General features: G+C 27.6%; 1 protein-coding gene across 1 annotated transcript in view; it reads right to left on the bottom strand.

The window, feature by feature from the left end:
• Nucleotides 1-4018: 4018 nt before the first annotated feature.
• LOC119676515 (ras-interacting protein RIP3-like) overlaps nt 4019-15473 on the bottom strand; it is a 65512-nt gene continuing 54057 nt past the window's right edge. Inside the window, exons 2-4 of the mRNA XM_038087754.1 lie at nt 13270-13587; nt 6237-6759; nt 4019-4094 (exon numbers count right to left, since the gene is read on the bottom strand). Of these exons, the coding sequence (XP_037943682.1) occupies nt 4019-4094; nt 6237-6759; nt 13270-13587 (917 nt within the window). The remainder of the gene's footprint in view (nt 4095-6236; nt 6760-13269; nt 13588-15473) is intronic.

Raw genomic sequence — 15473 nt, 5'->3', positions numbered from 1 at the left:
AGTCTATTTTATATAATATATAGAGCAATTGTATAGCATCATACAAATTGTTTAATAACGTAGTAGTTAATAGTTAAAATTTTTATTTTTTTATGGTAGAAAAATAAAGTTTTCAGAGCGAAATCATTTTTGAATATTATTAAAATTTAACAAAATATTCTTTAAAAATAAATAATGTTTTTATTAAACAGAAGTGCGAAATTTTAAAAACTAAAAACGAATAGAAAAAGGTACAGAAATTTTAACTTAAATAAATAAGGGTTTACAAATTCGATATAGAGGTCTAAACTTGAGGATGGCAATATCGAAATATTGCGGAATATTGTAGATATTCATTCCCTCATATCAATGCTTTTCTGAGTTCATAAAACTCGTAGATATATAGGACGCAACTAAAGGATGATAACATTATGGCATGTGTACTATAATCTTCATTCCCTCACTAACAATCTTACAATTCATTCTGTTTGGGAGTTCCAAAGTCTGACATACAGTTCGAAAATTTAGGATGCTAACACTATGATAGGCATACAATGATCTACCTTTCTTAATTTTCTTAATTTACTCTTGAAAGTCTGAGAGGAAACAAATATTGAGCAACTATCAATATAAAGTCTGATAACCAAACGGTCTTGGTGGTCTTAGACTTTGTCAGAACTCAGACACGGAATAAAATCCCAATTTAAGAACATTTAAACGAACTCTTAAGACCATAGACAGATTAAAAAAGAGACAACTTGCACTAAGCAGAAAATATGTTAAAATTCTCAAAAGGTTTCTGAACGAACCTGCAAATTGTAGTACCACATCTAAGAAAAATTGTTCTCTCAGAGACCTATATATGCCGTTTCTGCAAAACGATTTTTGAAATGACAACAGATTCCTTGTAAGTACGCATAATTGAGGAGACTCATTAAATAAGAAAAATCTGAAGAAAAACCAAGAAGCCTCCTTGGTTATTCTAAAAATCCATTTCTTTCATTATGTTTATATAGCCAGCCACATGGTTTAAACAGCTCGGTTTTTAATATTATTCCTTTATATGGCTATTTAAAATAATTTTTTTTATTTGAAATAATATTTTTTTTGTACTTATACTATAACTCAAGTAAATATTTTATTGTTCACTTTTATAACTAAATGTAAACTGTTTTTATATTTTTCTTTTGAATATTTTATTGCATATTCTATATATGGTTGCTATATGGTAATAATTTAAAATTAAACAATTTTTTTAGTAAATTAATATTTTTTTCTACTACATTTTGGTTTTTGCTTGTTACATTTTTAAGCTTATTTTGTACAATTATAAATTTAAATTCTGTTTTGAAATATTTTTATATAAGAACTTATGTTTTTATTTTCATTATTATTTCATTATAATATATATGTTATTGTATTATATTATATTGTTTTTAGCAACATTTTGATTTCTAGTTTTTTGTTTATTTTTGCATATTTTATTTTTTATAAAACTACTTAAGACTAATTTAAATGCTAAACAATATATTTAATAAAAAAAATTCTAATAAATTTGCAACAAAAACAATATTACACGTTAAACATAAATAACAGAACGAAAAAGAAAAAAAATATAACTATACGATGTGTTTTAAATATAATTTTACAATAAAAATTTTTTTTTTATTGTTAAGGAAATTAGTGCAGTTTTTATTTTAATGAAAATAATAGAATTGTTTATATATCTATATGTTTATAGTGAAAAATTGTTAAATAGACTTTCATAATAGAATAACAAAACATATTTTTTAATTAAAACCTTTTTATCTATTATAACATACCTATTTCTTATAAAAACAAGTTAATTCTGAGAAAATTTCGCTATAAAAAAAATGGTTCTTAATTAAAACAGTTTTATGGTTAGTCCAGAAATTTACTTAAATAAAAATTACTTATTTGTATTTTATAAATTTATTTATAATTTGTTTCAAAAAATGTTTTTATTCGTTTTACATAACGTTTCATGTTTGTTGAAATTAATACTTTTATGATTTTAATATATTTAGTATATATTTTCTTATTTACTAACAAAAGAAAGACACGTCATTAGGTTAAAAAAATATTATTGTGTAGTTCCGCATGTAATTATCAAATTATATATATTCTGTTATTTTGCGCTAATAATTCAATTATAACAATTAAATAATTTAACTTTTGTTACCAATAAAAATTAACAAAAACAATTTAAATTAATTTACACTAATATTCGGAATATTTCGGTTTTAATATAAAGTCGTCTTCAGGAAACTGACAATTACATATTTAAAAACCAATCGATATATAAACAATTTTGGCCATAAAATAATAAATATTAGTAAAATTATATATTTTTTACAATTTTTCAATTTATAAAATATTTTCATAGTATAATTTAAATGTTGAAATTAGTAAATTAAAATAAATTTTAATAAAAAATTTTATGCAAATATATATAAAATTATTTTATATATTTTAAAAGTATTGTTCAAACTCTTTTTAATAATTTAATTTAATTTAGACAAAAAACTGCACTTTTTAACATATAAAAAATAAATTACATTGTTTAAATTTAAAAAAAAATTGCTATTAAAACTATAAACAAAAAGGAATTTAATAAAAAATTGTATGTATAAAATAACAAATTATTTAATATTTTATTTGTTAAGTTTTTATAAAAGTTATTGTCTATTTCATTTATGTTGTTTGATATATATTAAAAAGAAAAATATATTATAAAATAAAAAATGCTTAATAAAATGATTTCTTAAAACAATAAAACGTTTTAAAATTAAATAAAAATTAATTATTGCTATCGTAAACGCAAGCAAGAAAGTTTTAAATAAAATTAGTACATATTTAACAATTAGAAATATTACATATATATAAATATAAATATATTTATGTATTTATAGATATATATATAAGTGGTTTTTGCAATAATTTGTACAAATCTTTTTTATTTTTATAAATAAATGTTTTTTATTATAAATTAATACTCACAATAAAATATATATATGTGAACTTATTTTTACTTAAACATTTTTTTCTTATTGTTGTTGTGTTTAATTTTAATTCTACAAATTAATTAAAAAATATTTACAAATTAAAATTATTATTATGTTGTTGTTGTTCATTTGTTTATAAAAATATTTAACAAATTAATAAAAATTTTCAACAATAAAATTTACAAAAGCGTTAAATTCAGAAAACGCTACAAAAGATATATAGTTTATTCAAAGAAAAAATTATTTTATTTTTTAAATTTAGTTCATAGATTCGAGCCTTTTAAATTTAATTCGACAGTGACATTTTCTTAGAAATTAATTAATTTTTTATTTTCAGAGTTAATTTATTTCATTTCATTGTAATTTTGCTTTTTTTTTATGTATTACTACCGATTTGTTTGTTTTTATTTCATATAATTTTTTAAAGACGAAAAAAATTATTTGTAATATTTTATTACAATAAGTAAATAATATATTTAATAATTATTTTCTGTTGAGTGTAAACTAAGAAAAAAAACGATTCACAATAATACACTTTTCAAGTAAGTAAGTCTTACTTATTGTGAATGACTAGTGTATAGGTTGACCACGAAACTTGTGCTGCACAAACAGATCCCAAAGGTCATTTGCTTCCAGCTGTGGTTAGCATTTTACTTGTTGAGTTAGCATTTGCAATTGAGTTCGCTGTTGTGCCGCTTGGTGGCGCTGGCGCAATGCGTATTGGTTTGTTGCGCTGCAGTGTTACTGTATGATTGAGTGTTGTTGTAGTTGAAATACCGTTGCTGTTGTTGTTGTTGTGGTTGTGATTGTTTGAGTGATGGTTGTTGGCTGGTAGAATTGTAAAACCGGCTGTAGCAGCTGTAGTGTGCACAGCGCCATTGCTAATGATGCGTTGTATAGTCGTACCGATGGCACGTTTATTACGATTTGGACTTGTGTTGTTGTTGTTATTGTTCGAAGTGGATGTTGGTTGTTGGATTTGCTTATGTCCCACATTGTTGCGTAGTGTTGAGTTAGCTGAAATACGATCCAATTCGAATCATTGCTTCTTGTATGGCGCGTTCTAATTGTGAATTTAATTTTCGGCTCCTTTTGTTGTGTTAATTCGTGTGTGTGTTGAAGTTTGTTTGAGTTTGGAGTATGGTAAGTTGAGTATGTGAAATTGTGTGGTGTTTTGTGGTTTATGTACAATATATACAGGCGGATATTCATTTCATAATGCATATAATATATATAGAGATGCATATTTTTTTTATTTTGTTGAGTAAATGATTTGAAATGAAAAAAGCAAAAAAGAAAAGAAAAAAAATTAAATTAATTTAAAATAAATTTTTAAATATAATAATATATATATGTATTTAAATATTTTAAAAAATCAATATATTTATTTAATGTATTCTAGACTAATGTTACTAAAATCAAAAAATAAATCTCAATAGGTTTGCAACTACTAAAACTAAAATATTCTAAGAATAAAAAAAAAATATTGTGCTAAAAATTTTAAAAATAAGATTGCTGCTTATATAGTTATTTTAACTACAAGTTATTTAAATATTATTATAAAATCAAGTAACAATTTCCTACGACTAATAAAAAAGGTAATAATAAATTCAATAATAAATCAATAATAAATAATCCATAATAAAAATAAAAAAAAATTTTATATCAAACGTAATTAAAATTTTGATAATTTTTTTTAATTTATTTACTGTTTTTTTACTTTTATATTTATTGATCTGGGGATATCGATTTCTCAGACGCTGTGATTTATCACCTATTTTGTTATATTTCAATATTCTGAGTAATATTTTTTGGTACATTTCCTATGGATTTAGCTTAGTGCACAATATTGGATATTTGAAGGTATAAACTCTGTATATTAATAAGAAGGCTACACGTCAAATATTGTTTGCAATTTTTATTTTGATTATTCCAATGACCATTAACAACAATTATCGTTGTTTTTTTATATAAAAAATTTATATTTTACCATATTTAAAAATTTTATTATATATTTTTTAGAACTCATTTGACATCTAAAGTGTGTCTGTCTAATTACTTTTACTTTTATTCAGATATCATAACCTTTGCAAAGCCCGATATCTCAAAGAATTAGCTATAGTAGAAAGAAAAACTCAGAATATTGAAATTTACTAATATTCCATGTCAAATCAAGGTGAGTGGTAGGTTGGAATTGACTTAATACCCTATCTAAAAAATTGCGACAGAGAGCAAATCTATAATCTTCGTTCCTATACTTATTACCCTATGCTTATAAGTATACCTTATGTCAAATTCTATAGCTTAAGAATAACATTTTCATATAGTCCGATTTTTAAATATTTTGTTTTTAAATTCATATACTAATTCACTAATAGTCACACATCACGGGTAATATTTTTAGCTGGGTTACTGCCCCCTGTATTGTTGCACTCTACCTATACTACTTATATTCCCTTGTTTTCTTACTTAAATACTTCTTACATTGTTTAATTGTCACTGTCTTTAATCCATTTTTTACATCACAGTAGAAAGTAAAGAAATTGTTTTTTATTCTCTCTTAGTTTTAATGGCTCTCTTTTCTTGACACCTCACTTACAATAATGAGTTATACACTTAGAAAACCACATTATAATATTTCGATATCCTTAAATACTTATTTTTCTCTCTTATTTATCACTGTCTTCAATCTCAATAGCTTCGATGCTCGAAAATTATTTACATAAAAATTCAATATATTGAAATGGTTCTTTATTCTCTTTAATTTTTATATCTCTCTTTGAGACTCACATCGATGATCTAATCACTGATATACCGACATTATTAATATTTCACGGTCTTCTTTTTTATATGCGTATTATTCTTTTATATTTATGACTATCTGCGAACCCACCAGCTTCTATGACATATTTTTATATTATTTACATTAGAATAAAAAGTAAAGTAATTGTTCTTAATTTTCTTTAACTTTTATACCTCTCTTTCTCTTAATACACCACATACAAAAATGTCTAACTGGAAGGTTCTTTATTCTCTTTAACCTTTCTTACTCTTAACACACCACATATAATAAAGTCTTACTATGTTTTTCTCTATTTTCTTTAACCTTACAATAATTTCTTACTTTAAAAATTTCACCACCTAATTCCTAGAACTAATTTTATATTAAAAACCTATCTTATTGCTATTTCTTTTATTCAGATATCCTAACAACACAAATAATTTGCTCACTTTCTTGTGTCCTTTTGGGCTTTATGATGTGCATCTAAACCTTCGGAAAGACTCTGTAACGAGTTGACCGCTATTAACTCAGTAGTAGAACGTCCACCACCACCAAACCATTGCACCCAAACTGTTTCATATTTCTGTGATGGAGTAGAAACGTCTTCAGGCATTTTCACAATTTTACCCGGCCATGCAGGATAACCACGTGCAGGACCCCAAATTAATTGACCAATGGAAAATTTGCTACCAGCTATAGTTGGTGTTGTTGTGGTCGTTGTAGTTGTTGTCTGCGAGGTTATATTAGTTACACTATCAGTTATGGCAGCTGCTATATTCACCACCTGTTTTCTTGGTGAAGTTTTCGCCAACATACGTTGTCGATTACGTGTTTGTTTTGTGGGTGTTTTTATTTGTTGTTGCCGCTGTTGTAGGGATTGAGTTGAAATATTTGTTGTTTGTGTTATGTTGGGCAACAATGGTGGTGGAGTTACTGTTGCTGTTGTTGTTGTTGGTGATCTTGTTGGAGATTCTAATAATGGTGAATAATTTTATAAAGGTTTATAAATTTCAATTGAGTAAATTTGAACAAATCAAATTAATGAAATGGAATGAAAGTGGTGGGATTTTTGTTATAGTCCAAAACAGTGGTGAAATTTTGAAATAATGTTAGATATGTTTAAAATGAAATTGAACATATTTAAATTAAAGTTGAACATGTTTCAATTGAAGTTGAATATATTTACATTGAAATTGAATATTTAAATATTTGAAAATATATTTTTGAAATATTATATGTTATTAAACCATTTTTGGAGGGGTTTTAGTGCACATGGAAAATACTTAATATAGCATTTGTTATATATAAGTTAGTTCGCTTATTAGTTGTATGGTTTATAGCATAATTAGTTAATAAAAATAATTGTTATTTACATGTGTGGAAGCATAATTATTACCAAGCACCCAAAATTAATTAAATTTTGTTTGTTGTAGAAAAAAATGGCAGTAATAAATTAATTGTCAACAATATTTTAATTGATTAACTCGTCACTTATTGTAATGCATTGATTACTTGAAAAACTCATTAATCCTAGTAACTGCAATATTTACAACAATAGCAATTTTCACTACATTTTTCGTTCACTGCTGGTTTTTTTTTTGTGTTGCGGAATAAAAATTGAGGGCGCCTACACTGCCACTGCATGACCTTACCACAACAGCCTGTTTATGGCGGAGGAATACTTTATAAATCAATATTAAAATGAATATAAAAATACAAATAAAAAGATATAAAGTGAAAAGTAACATCACAAAAGCGATTTTGTATCGTAGCGATAAAACGCATCGGTAGACTTTGTACGCCATAAATCATAAAGGAAAATCTTTATTTATTTTTCTACTGATTATTATTGCGAGTATGAATATGAATGCGAAAATCAGACTTCGATGCGGACTCATATACGAATCCGAATCCGCATGCGATTGGGAATGGGAATGCGAATTTGAATGTGATGTATAGTATATTTGTATGCGTGTATCTGTGAATTATATCTGTAAATAATCTATTGATTACGTTGCTTTTGTTGATATTGGCATTTGTGTGAAATGCACACAAACATACAGACAAATATATACTCAGTAGGTAGGAGGCAGACGTTACGGAGTCGCAGCTTGGTAACGATGGACCAAGTGTGAGAATATTGTCAGTGGAAAGCTGCTGCACTTGGTGCGTCATAAAATCTCGATTGTTATATATTCTAAATCGATTTATCTGAATGTGAAGATAGAGCAGAACAAAAAAAAAATACCGTATAATGAGCCTGTCATTTTGATATATGAGTTGTGGCTACGATAAAATATTTATTAGGTTGTAGGTCAATAAACAAATAACTTTGTAAAAGAATTTTGTGAAAAGTATTAGATGCTGGGGTCTTTATTGTTGGCATTGATTTGTAAGAGTTATCCGAAATAAAATGGTATGAAAAGGCAATATAAAAGTTAGAATTAATATTAACTTAAAAATCGTTAGGAAGTCGGTAAGGATGAGATAGTTCAAATTTCTTTAAAGATTGATATAAATTCAAACTGATGAAAAAGAATTTGTTACACAGGCATGATTTCGATTTTCCGAGTACGTCCATTTGCTAAAGGATTTTAGTAAAAACTTTTATTTTGTACAACATTTTCTACTACTATTAGGTGAAATAGTAGTATCGTATAATATAAGCTATAAAGTATAATAAAGCTATTTTTTGGTATTCTTTTTAACAACAATTTTTCTTGATTAAGAATTAATTTTATTCAGTCATATATTAGAGATTATTATATATGACCTTTTGTCTTCTAATTCAGTTAAAATTAATTAAACTTCTTAATTAAGTTGGGGTAGAACTTTTGTGGTTTATTGGCGTCTTGATTAAGTGTTTTTCACCCGATCTACAGTTAGCCAATTTTTTACCATTAATAAATTTTAGACAGACCGAAACTAATGGTAATTATACGATCCGATGAAGAGTTTTCTATCAAGTTCCGTCTATTTGTTCCAAGTCATCAAAGATATGTGTAGCCTGACCTTGTCATGAGAGAACGCAACTCTCATTGCCCTTGATCCATTATGTTCGCTTTTCCTTGATTGTTTCATTTGATCAGTCTTGTTGCGAACAGTAGTGTGTCAAATGCACCATTGCACCAGACTGGAGTAGTGCATAACAGATAATTCTTTTCCAAACCCATCAAACACTTAACATAATCTTTTTTGCTAATAGTTCAAGCTTTAAAATCGTTTGTGGAGTATCACAGTTACTTCTTAATATCAATATAGCTTACTTCTTGAAGTATTGAGTATTTAAAATAGATTTATGTATATGAATCACTAGTTGGCGGCATTATTTGTTATTTGTGACTTGTGCTTTCATTCTAAATTTACTGTTTTCTTAGAGTTACTGAAAAAGGTTTGATTATTTGTGAGTTGTAACATATTTTGTGGTAAAGAAAAATGTAATACTAATTTTTATACTTTTTAAAGTAAGCTGCACTGATTTTCTTTTGTAACTAAATATCAAAATTATAGTTCAGCAAATTTGTAAATGCTGGAAAGTAACATCTCTATTAAGTTTCTTACTATAACCAACTGAAGTCTTTATCAGAAGTTATCAAAGTTGTTAAAATTACACTAATTTGTAAGAATATTAACATTGATGCTATCATCAAATTCAACAAAAGGAGTTATATATGATTCCCACATAAAATACTCAAACTCCAACCCATCGCATTAAACCCTCCACATCTCAAAACGTACTATTGCTAATTGTTGACGTCTAAGATGGATAGCACTCACGGCATTAAGAGTATCTCATTACATTGTTAATAAAGGCAACATTGAGTGGATGAAAAAAGGAAAATATGATAAATATCTCATATATCTCGTGCGAGATGCACGTAATAAATAGCTTAAAGCAATCAGCAAAATGGAATGAAAGGAATGATAACTAAACAAGGATTAATAATAGAAATAAATTATGCAAGAAAACTTAAGATTTCATTGTTGAGAAAAGTCAGACAAGCGCATAAGCCGCGTCGCGCAAACAATAAACTAATAAAGCAAACTTATCGCAGCTGCGAATATGAGTATCTGCCCCAATTGAAGCCAACGCAAATCCAATGCAGACAGCCACAATTACAGATACGAATATGTGCAAGGATGTGGCATACATGCAAGCAAACAAAGGACAATGGCATGAATGGAGCTTAAATAGAGCAAAACGTATAAATTGAAAAAGGGTACGACAAAATACTGTAAAAGACAATGGAGAGCAAACCAAGATATATTAAAATAAAAAAATAAAAAAAATAGTTATAATAAAACAAGCAAGAAAAGAGAAAAGAATTATGGAAATAAAAATAATAATGCAATCAAGTAAAAATGGTGGAAACAGTGTTATGCCCCTGCAAGTATGCAACAGAAACCAAATGAAACGTATAAAAGGATAATTGAATTACAATATGCATGCGGAATGTATGCGAAGGACTGCTGACTGGTGACTGGTGACTGTAGACTATAGATGTATAGTTATGGTTTAGAGAACTCAATTCGAGCAGAAAAGGAATTAAAGTTATTTTGTGAATTGTTGTTTTTGTTTTGGGAAAAGTTTGTGGTTCCATTTATGCGAATTGAATTTGATTTTCATTATTTGTTCTATCTTATGAGGCTTAAGATATTATGGATGGTCTGCTTCGCTGCCTCCTTTTACTTCACGTACTTAGTTAAGAAAATATAATTTTGATATTTAGTAAAGGTGAGAGAGATTTATGGAATAGAGTATGGAATAAGCACGCAAGAAAGTTGATTCATTTTATGTTTAATACTTGTAGTAGAGGCCTGAGTATTAATTAGAAAGAAATTGAAATAAATTATAGTAGGCAATAAATAATTTTTATGTTGGCATAAAATATGCTTGTATTAAAAATGGAACACCTATATGTCAAGCAGCTTGAATGAAACTAGTTTTAGATTAATAAACTGATTTCACAAACTTGCGTTATTCATCACTAATATCTTAAGGTAGACTAGAACTTAATTATTATAATTCATCTAATTATTCACATTAATACCAAGTTCCGAATAAGTAAAAGATATAGTTTTATTAAGGAAATAATGGTACCATATAGTAAGTTCAAGTAGTTATTGTATGTGTAAAAAAGAAGTGGGTTAATAAGTCAATGTAAGTAAAAAATTAAATGAAACTACAAAGGTCGTTAGATTAGAGTTGGTAAGCTCACATGGATCTAATAGACCCTTATTGTGGCCAATGGGAATACAAGAAGCTTTTACGAATATAGTAGCATTGTCAAATCGAATAAAATTGAAATTTTTCTAATGAATTGCATGTATCTCGGTACTCTGGATTTTGCCACCATCTAAACCAAAGAACCAAGAATCGGCTAAGTATTTTTGCCCTACTTTTAACCTCATTAATGCTGGACAGTGATAGATAATATGGTCCATTTGCCTTGACGCTATTTAAGAATCATGGATCGCCTAGGTTTTTTTTTTGTCATAATTTCATTACTGCTGGACATTGGTAGATAATATGCGCTATTAAATTACCCCTTTAATCTTCCGGCACCAATCAAAACCGAAGAACCCATGGATTGGCTGTATTCTTGCAAAAATACACTGTGTTATATGCTCGTTGTCACAATGTTCTTGCCTGGACGTCATATAACCTAAGAACCATAGATTTATTCAGCATTTTGCCTTTAAGTTTTATTATAGTTGGATGTGACAGTTATATATTCTGGTCAATTTTTTTTTGCTATAACACCAACTAAACTCAAGAAGCATGAATCACCTAGGTATTTTTGTCTTAATCTCATTAATGCTGAATGGTAGCAGATACTATGTTCTTTCATATCCTTTTGCCTTGACGTCATCTCAACTTAAGTACCATTAATCATCTAGGCATTTTTGCCTTAATCTTTCAATGTTCTGGACACTGGTTAATAATATGCTCCATCCAATATCACTGTCGACTAATTCTATTTATAAGGTACGCAGCAAAACTCTGTGTACAGCCTTGTTAGTACTCTATAGTCTGTTTTAGATAGCGGTTCTCTGTGGTCATTGCTGTGTAGAACACAACGTAGATAAACTGTGCATTCCTATTAATACACATTACAGATAGATAAATAGATATTAGATAAATAAGATAAATAGATATTCGATAAATACTTTTTTAATAGTTTATCGGATTGTTCATCGGTAAGAACGAAAGATTTATTAAATTATAGTAATTTTTTGTCAAACCTTTATATTTAATAATATATATGTCTTAATTTTTTTTCTGTTTTTGCAAATAAGTAATTATTTACTTATATATATTTATGTTCATATAAATATATATAAATATGACTTTAGCTAATTTAAATGTATTTTGAAGACTACACTTAAGTGCACTCATCGAATACTTATATTCCTTTGCATGGCTCAACTTGAACCAGCTATAAGTGTTTTATTCTTTTATAATAATTTTAAAAAGAGAAAATTTCCAATTTTATCTGAAATTTTATATTATATAGCATGAGAACAAAAAAAAAAAAAATTAAAAAATAACTACAATAAAAATTCTTACTGAATTGCTAAGAAGAAAAATCATGCAACAAAACGATAAGCTACTTAAACGCAAATCAAGGATATTAAATAAGCACACTTGTTTGTCGATATAATAACAAACATAAATGGAAACATAAATACAAACATAAATACAAACATTAAACATCTGATATACAACAGTTATAAATACACAAAACAGATGCAGATACAATACTCGTATAAGAGATATATGTATGCTATATACCATATATGCTTTATGAAATAAGACGATTATTTGATTTTTATAACAAACTAAGTATCTAAGTATCTACAAGGATTTGTTATTCCACAAGGATATACTGTAGCTTAAATAAAAACTTTATTTGTTTGTGTTATTTGTATGGGTGAATATGTGTATATATATATATGTATGTGTGTATCTTTAAGTGTTAGTACGTTACGTTTTCTAATGTTAGTATTATAAGTGCGTATGTCTGTCTGTCTAATGCCAATGAATATTTAGTACAATTGCATACGTCTATAGGGTTAAGACTACCTATATATATATGTATATAAGTATTTACATATTAGTGTGTATGTGTGTGTGTGTAAAATTGTTAGTAAAAAGTAATTGTTGTCGAGCTCAAGAATACAAATTCATTTGGTTGGTTACATTTACGATAATGACATTGCCAAAAGTATTAAATTTAACATAGCATAACGTAATGCAACGTAACGTGACGTTACATTACTTAATATAATAATAATGTAATATAACGTAACGTAACATAACGTAACGTAGCGTAAGTTCAGGTAAGGTAACGTTATGCTAAGTAATGTATTTTAGATATGAAAATGTATCTAACATTGTGTATTGTTAAGGCAAAACAAGCAATAATGCCATTATTATCAATATTAAATTGTATAATTCTTTTCCTCTTCATTACTTACCATGAGAATCAGGTTTCATTACAATATCCTGTCGGGAATTATGATGATGTTGCTGTTGCTGCTGTTGTTGGTGTTGTTGTTGTTGCTGATGTTGTTGCTGATGTTGTTGCAAATTCAATGTTGTCATAGCTGTTGACGTATTTGTGCCAGTCAAAATGGTGGTTGTGTTATTTCCGTTGTTGCTGCCACCATTACCATTGCCATTGTTGTTGTTGTTGTTGCTGGCAACATATTGCGGCGGTGTTTGTACACGTCGTATTTTTGCTTCCGTTGGCTTGTAAATATTTGAGGTTTGATATGCGGTTGATATAACGATGCCTAAGCGTAAAGAAAATGGTTATAAAATTGTTGGTATAAAAAGTATAAAAAAAAACAACAAAAAATGAATATAAAGGGCAAGGTAAAGTATAGTAGAATATTAAATATACAAAGCAAAAATGAAAAAAAAAAATATTTGCTTGACGTTCAAAGCAAAAAAAAAAAAAAACAAAAATATTAACATTAAGGATATGTATCAGCTTAAGAACTGAGTCACTAAATCTGTTGAGGTTATTGTACTTTTACAATATTTTTTTTTTGTTTTTGTTTTTGGCGTGGCAGTAACTGTGGAGCTGTGGAAAATTGGCCTAAAGCTCAACACAAGCACTTTTAGCTGATTCAGTGCTTTTTAACTTAGTGGATCATATTTTGTGTATTGACATTGATTGTTCAGGGATAATGTATTTATTTAATGATGCTTTTTCCTAAGTTTTTCTGCTGCTGCTGCTTTGGTATTCAACATATACCACCACAATGCCAGCTGACAGCTCATACCCTCCATACGCTAACCTTCCTATCCTCGATCTGCATTGTGGACGTTGTAAATATTAACGCATTTCTACTGTTTACCGCTCGGTGTAGCTAATAGCGCGTGCAATTTATGTTGCTACTTATTTTAACGATTTTATATATAAAGTAAAGTAAAGTAAAGTAAAATAAAATAAAATAAAATCGTTAGATACGCACAGAGATTATACAGAGGCAGGGAGGCAGGCAGGCAGGCAGGCAGCAGGCATGGATGGCACTATCATGAAGATATCCTTTTTATGGTCGCTTATTGGTAGGTGCGTGCGTGTACACGTATATAAAGTCTATTGGCATTTAATGTTGCGTTTAACGTCTTGATTTTTATATAAAATGTGCGCTGCATAAGAAATTTTTTTTCTTCCCCCCCTCATCCAACAAACTAGCAAATTTCAGACAATTTCTTGGCATTTCGCAGTTGTTTTTCTCTGGACTTGAATTTTTTATATTCAGACAAACATGAAAGCTTTTCAATATATTTTCATACCAGACTTTTTTTTTTATTTTTTTTTTGGCATTATTAGTGGTAAAAATATGTTTTGGTATTTGGCATTTTATGTTTGTTGTTAACATAAAAATACCTTAAGGATTTGCCAATAATTTTCTTGGCCATTAAATATTTTTTTCTATTTTTTTTCTACTTTTTTTTTGCATTTTTCGTTTATATGCAATAAAAATCGAATTGTTTGCCACAAATAAACGAAGGGAAAAAAATATTAAAATTGCAGAATTTAGTAGAAAAAATCACGTAAAACTTTTGATTGTACTTTAGCGGATTTTCTTCTTACAAAATTTATTTCCCATTTAATTTATTTGTGATAGAAAATCAAGCAAAATTCCCCAGTAACATTTATATTCATTAGAGAGGCAAGCCATACTAGTATATCAAATTTAGCTTAAAGTGAAGTGGATAAGAATATTAAAAAGTTGTTAAACTGCAAATCGCTTCATTTAACATAATTTTTGCTCATTATAACAATTTTCAAATGTACTAAAAAATTGAAAAAAAAAAAAAATAATATATCAATGTTCAGTACTTTGCACAGCTTAGAGCAGAGATGGCAAACCAGTGGCAGATGTGCCACAGATTGTTTTGACATTAAATGTGTATCTATATACATATATTCTTAGCAGTCATCATCAGAGACACTTAAAATGTATCTCAATGGCAATGTCGATAAATGTAGACACAAGAAAGCGCTTAGGTAGAAGTAGAGAAGTATAGAACAGGATTATAGATGAAACTCATGCGAGGAAGTAATCCTAAGTGACAGAATTAGCATCTAATCCTGACAAGAAGAACTGAAAGAGCTTACCCTTTCAGAATAAAGTATAATTAGAATAAAGTAGGATTATATTTC

Source organism: Teleopsis dalmanni, chromosome 2 (genome assembly GCF_002237135.1).
Source record: "Teleopsis dalmanni isolate 2A chromosome 2, ASM223713v2, whole genome shotgun sequence".
Taxonomy (NCBI): Eukaryota; Metazoa; Arthropoda; class Insecta; order Diptera; family Diopsidae; genus Teleopsis; species Teleopsis dalmanni.
This window is presented reverse-complemented; position numbering and strand designations above follow the sequence as displayed.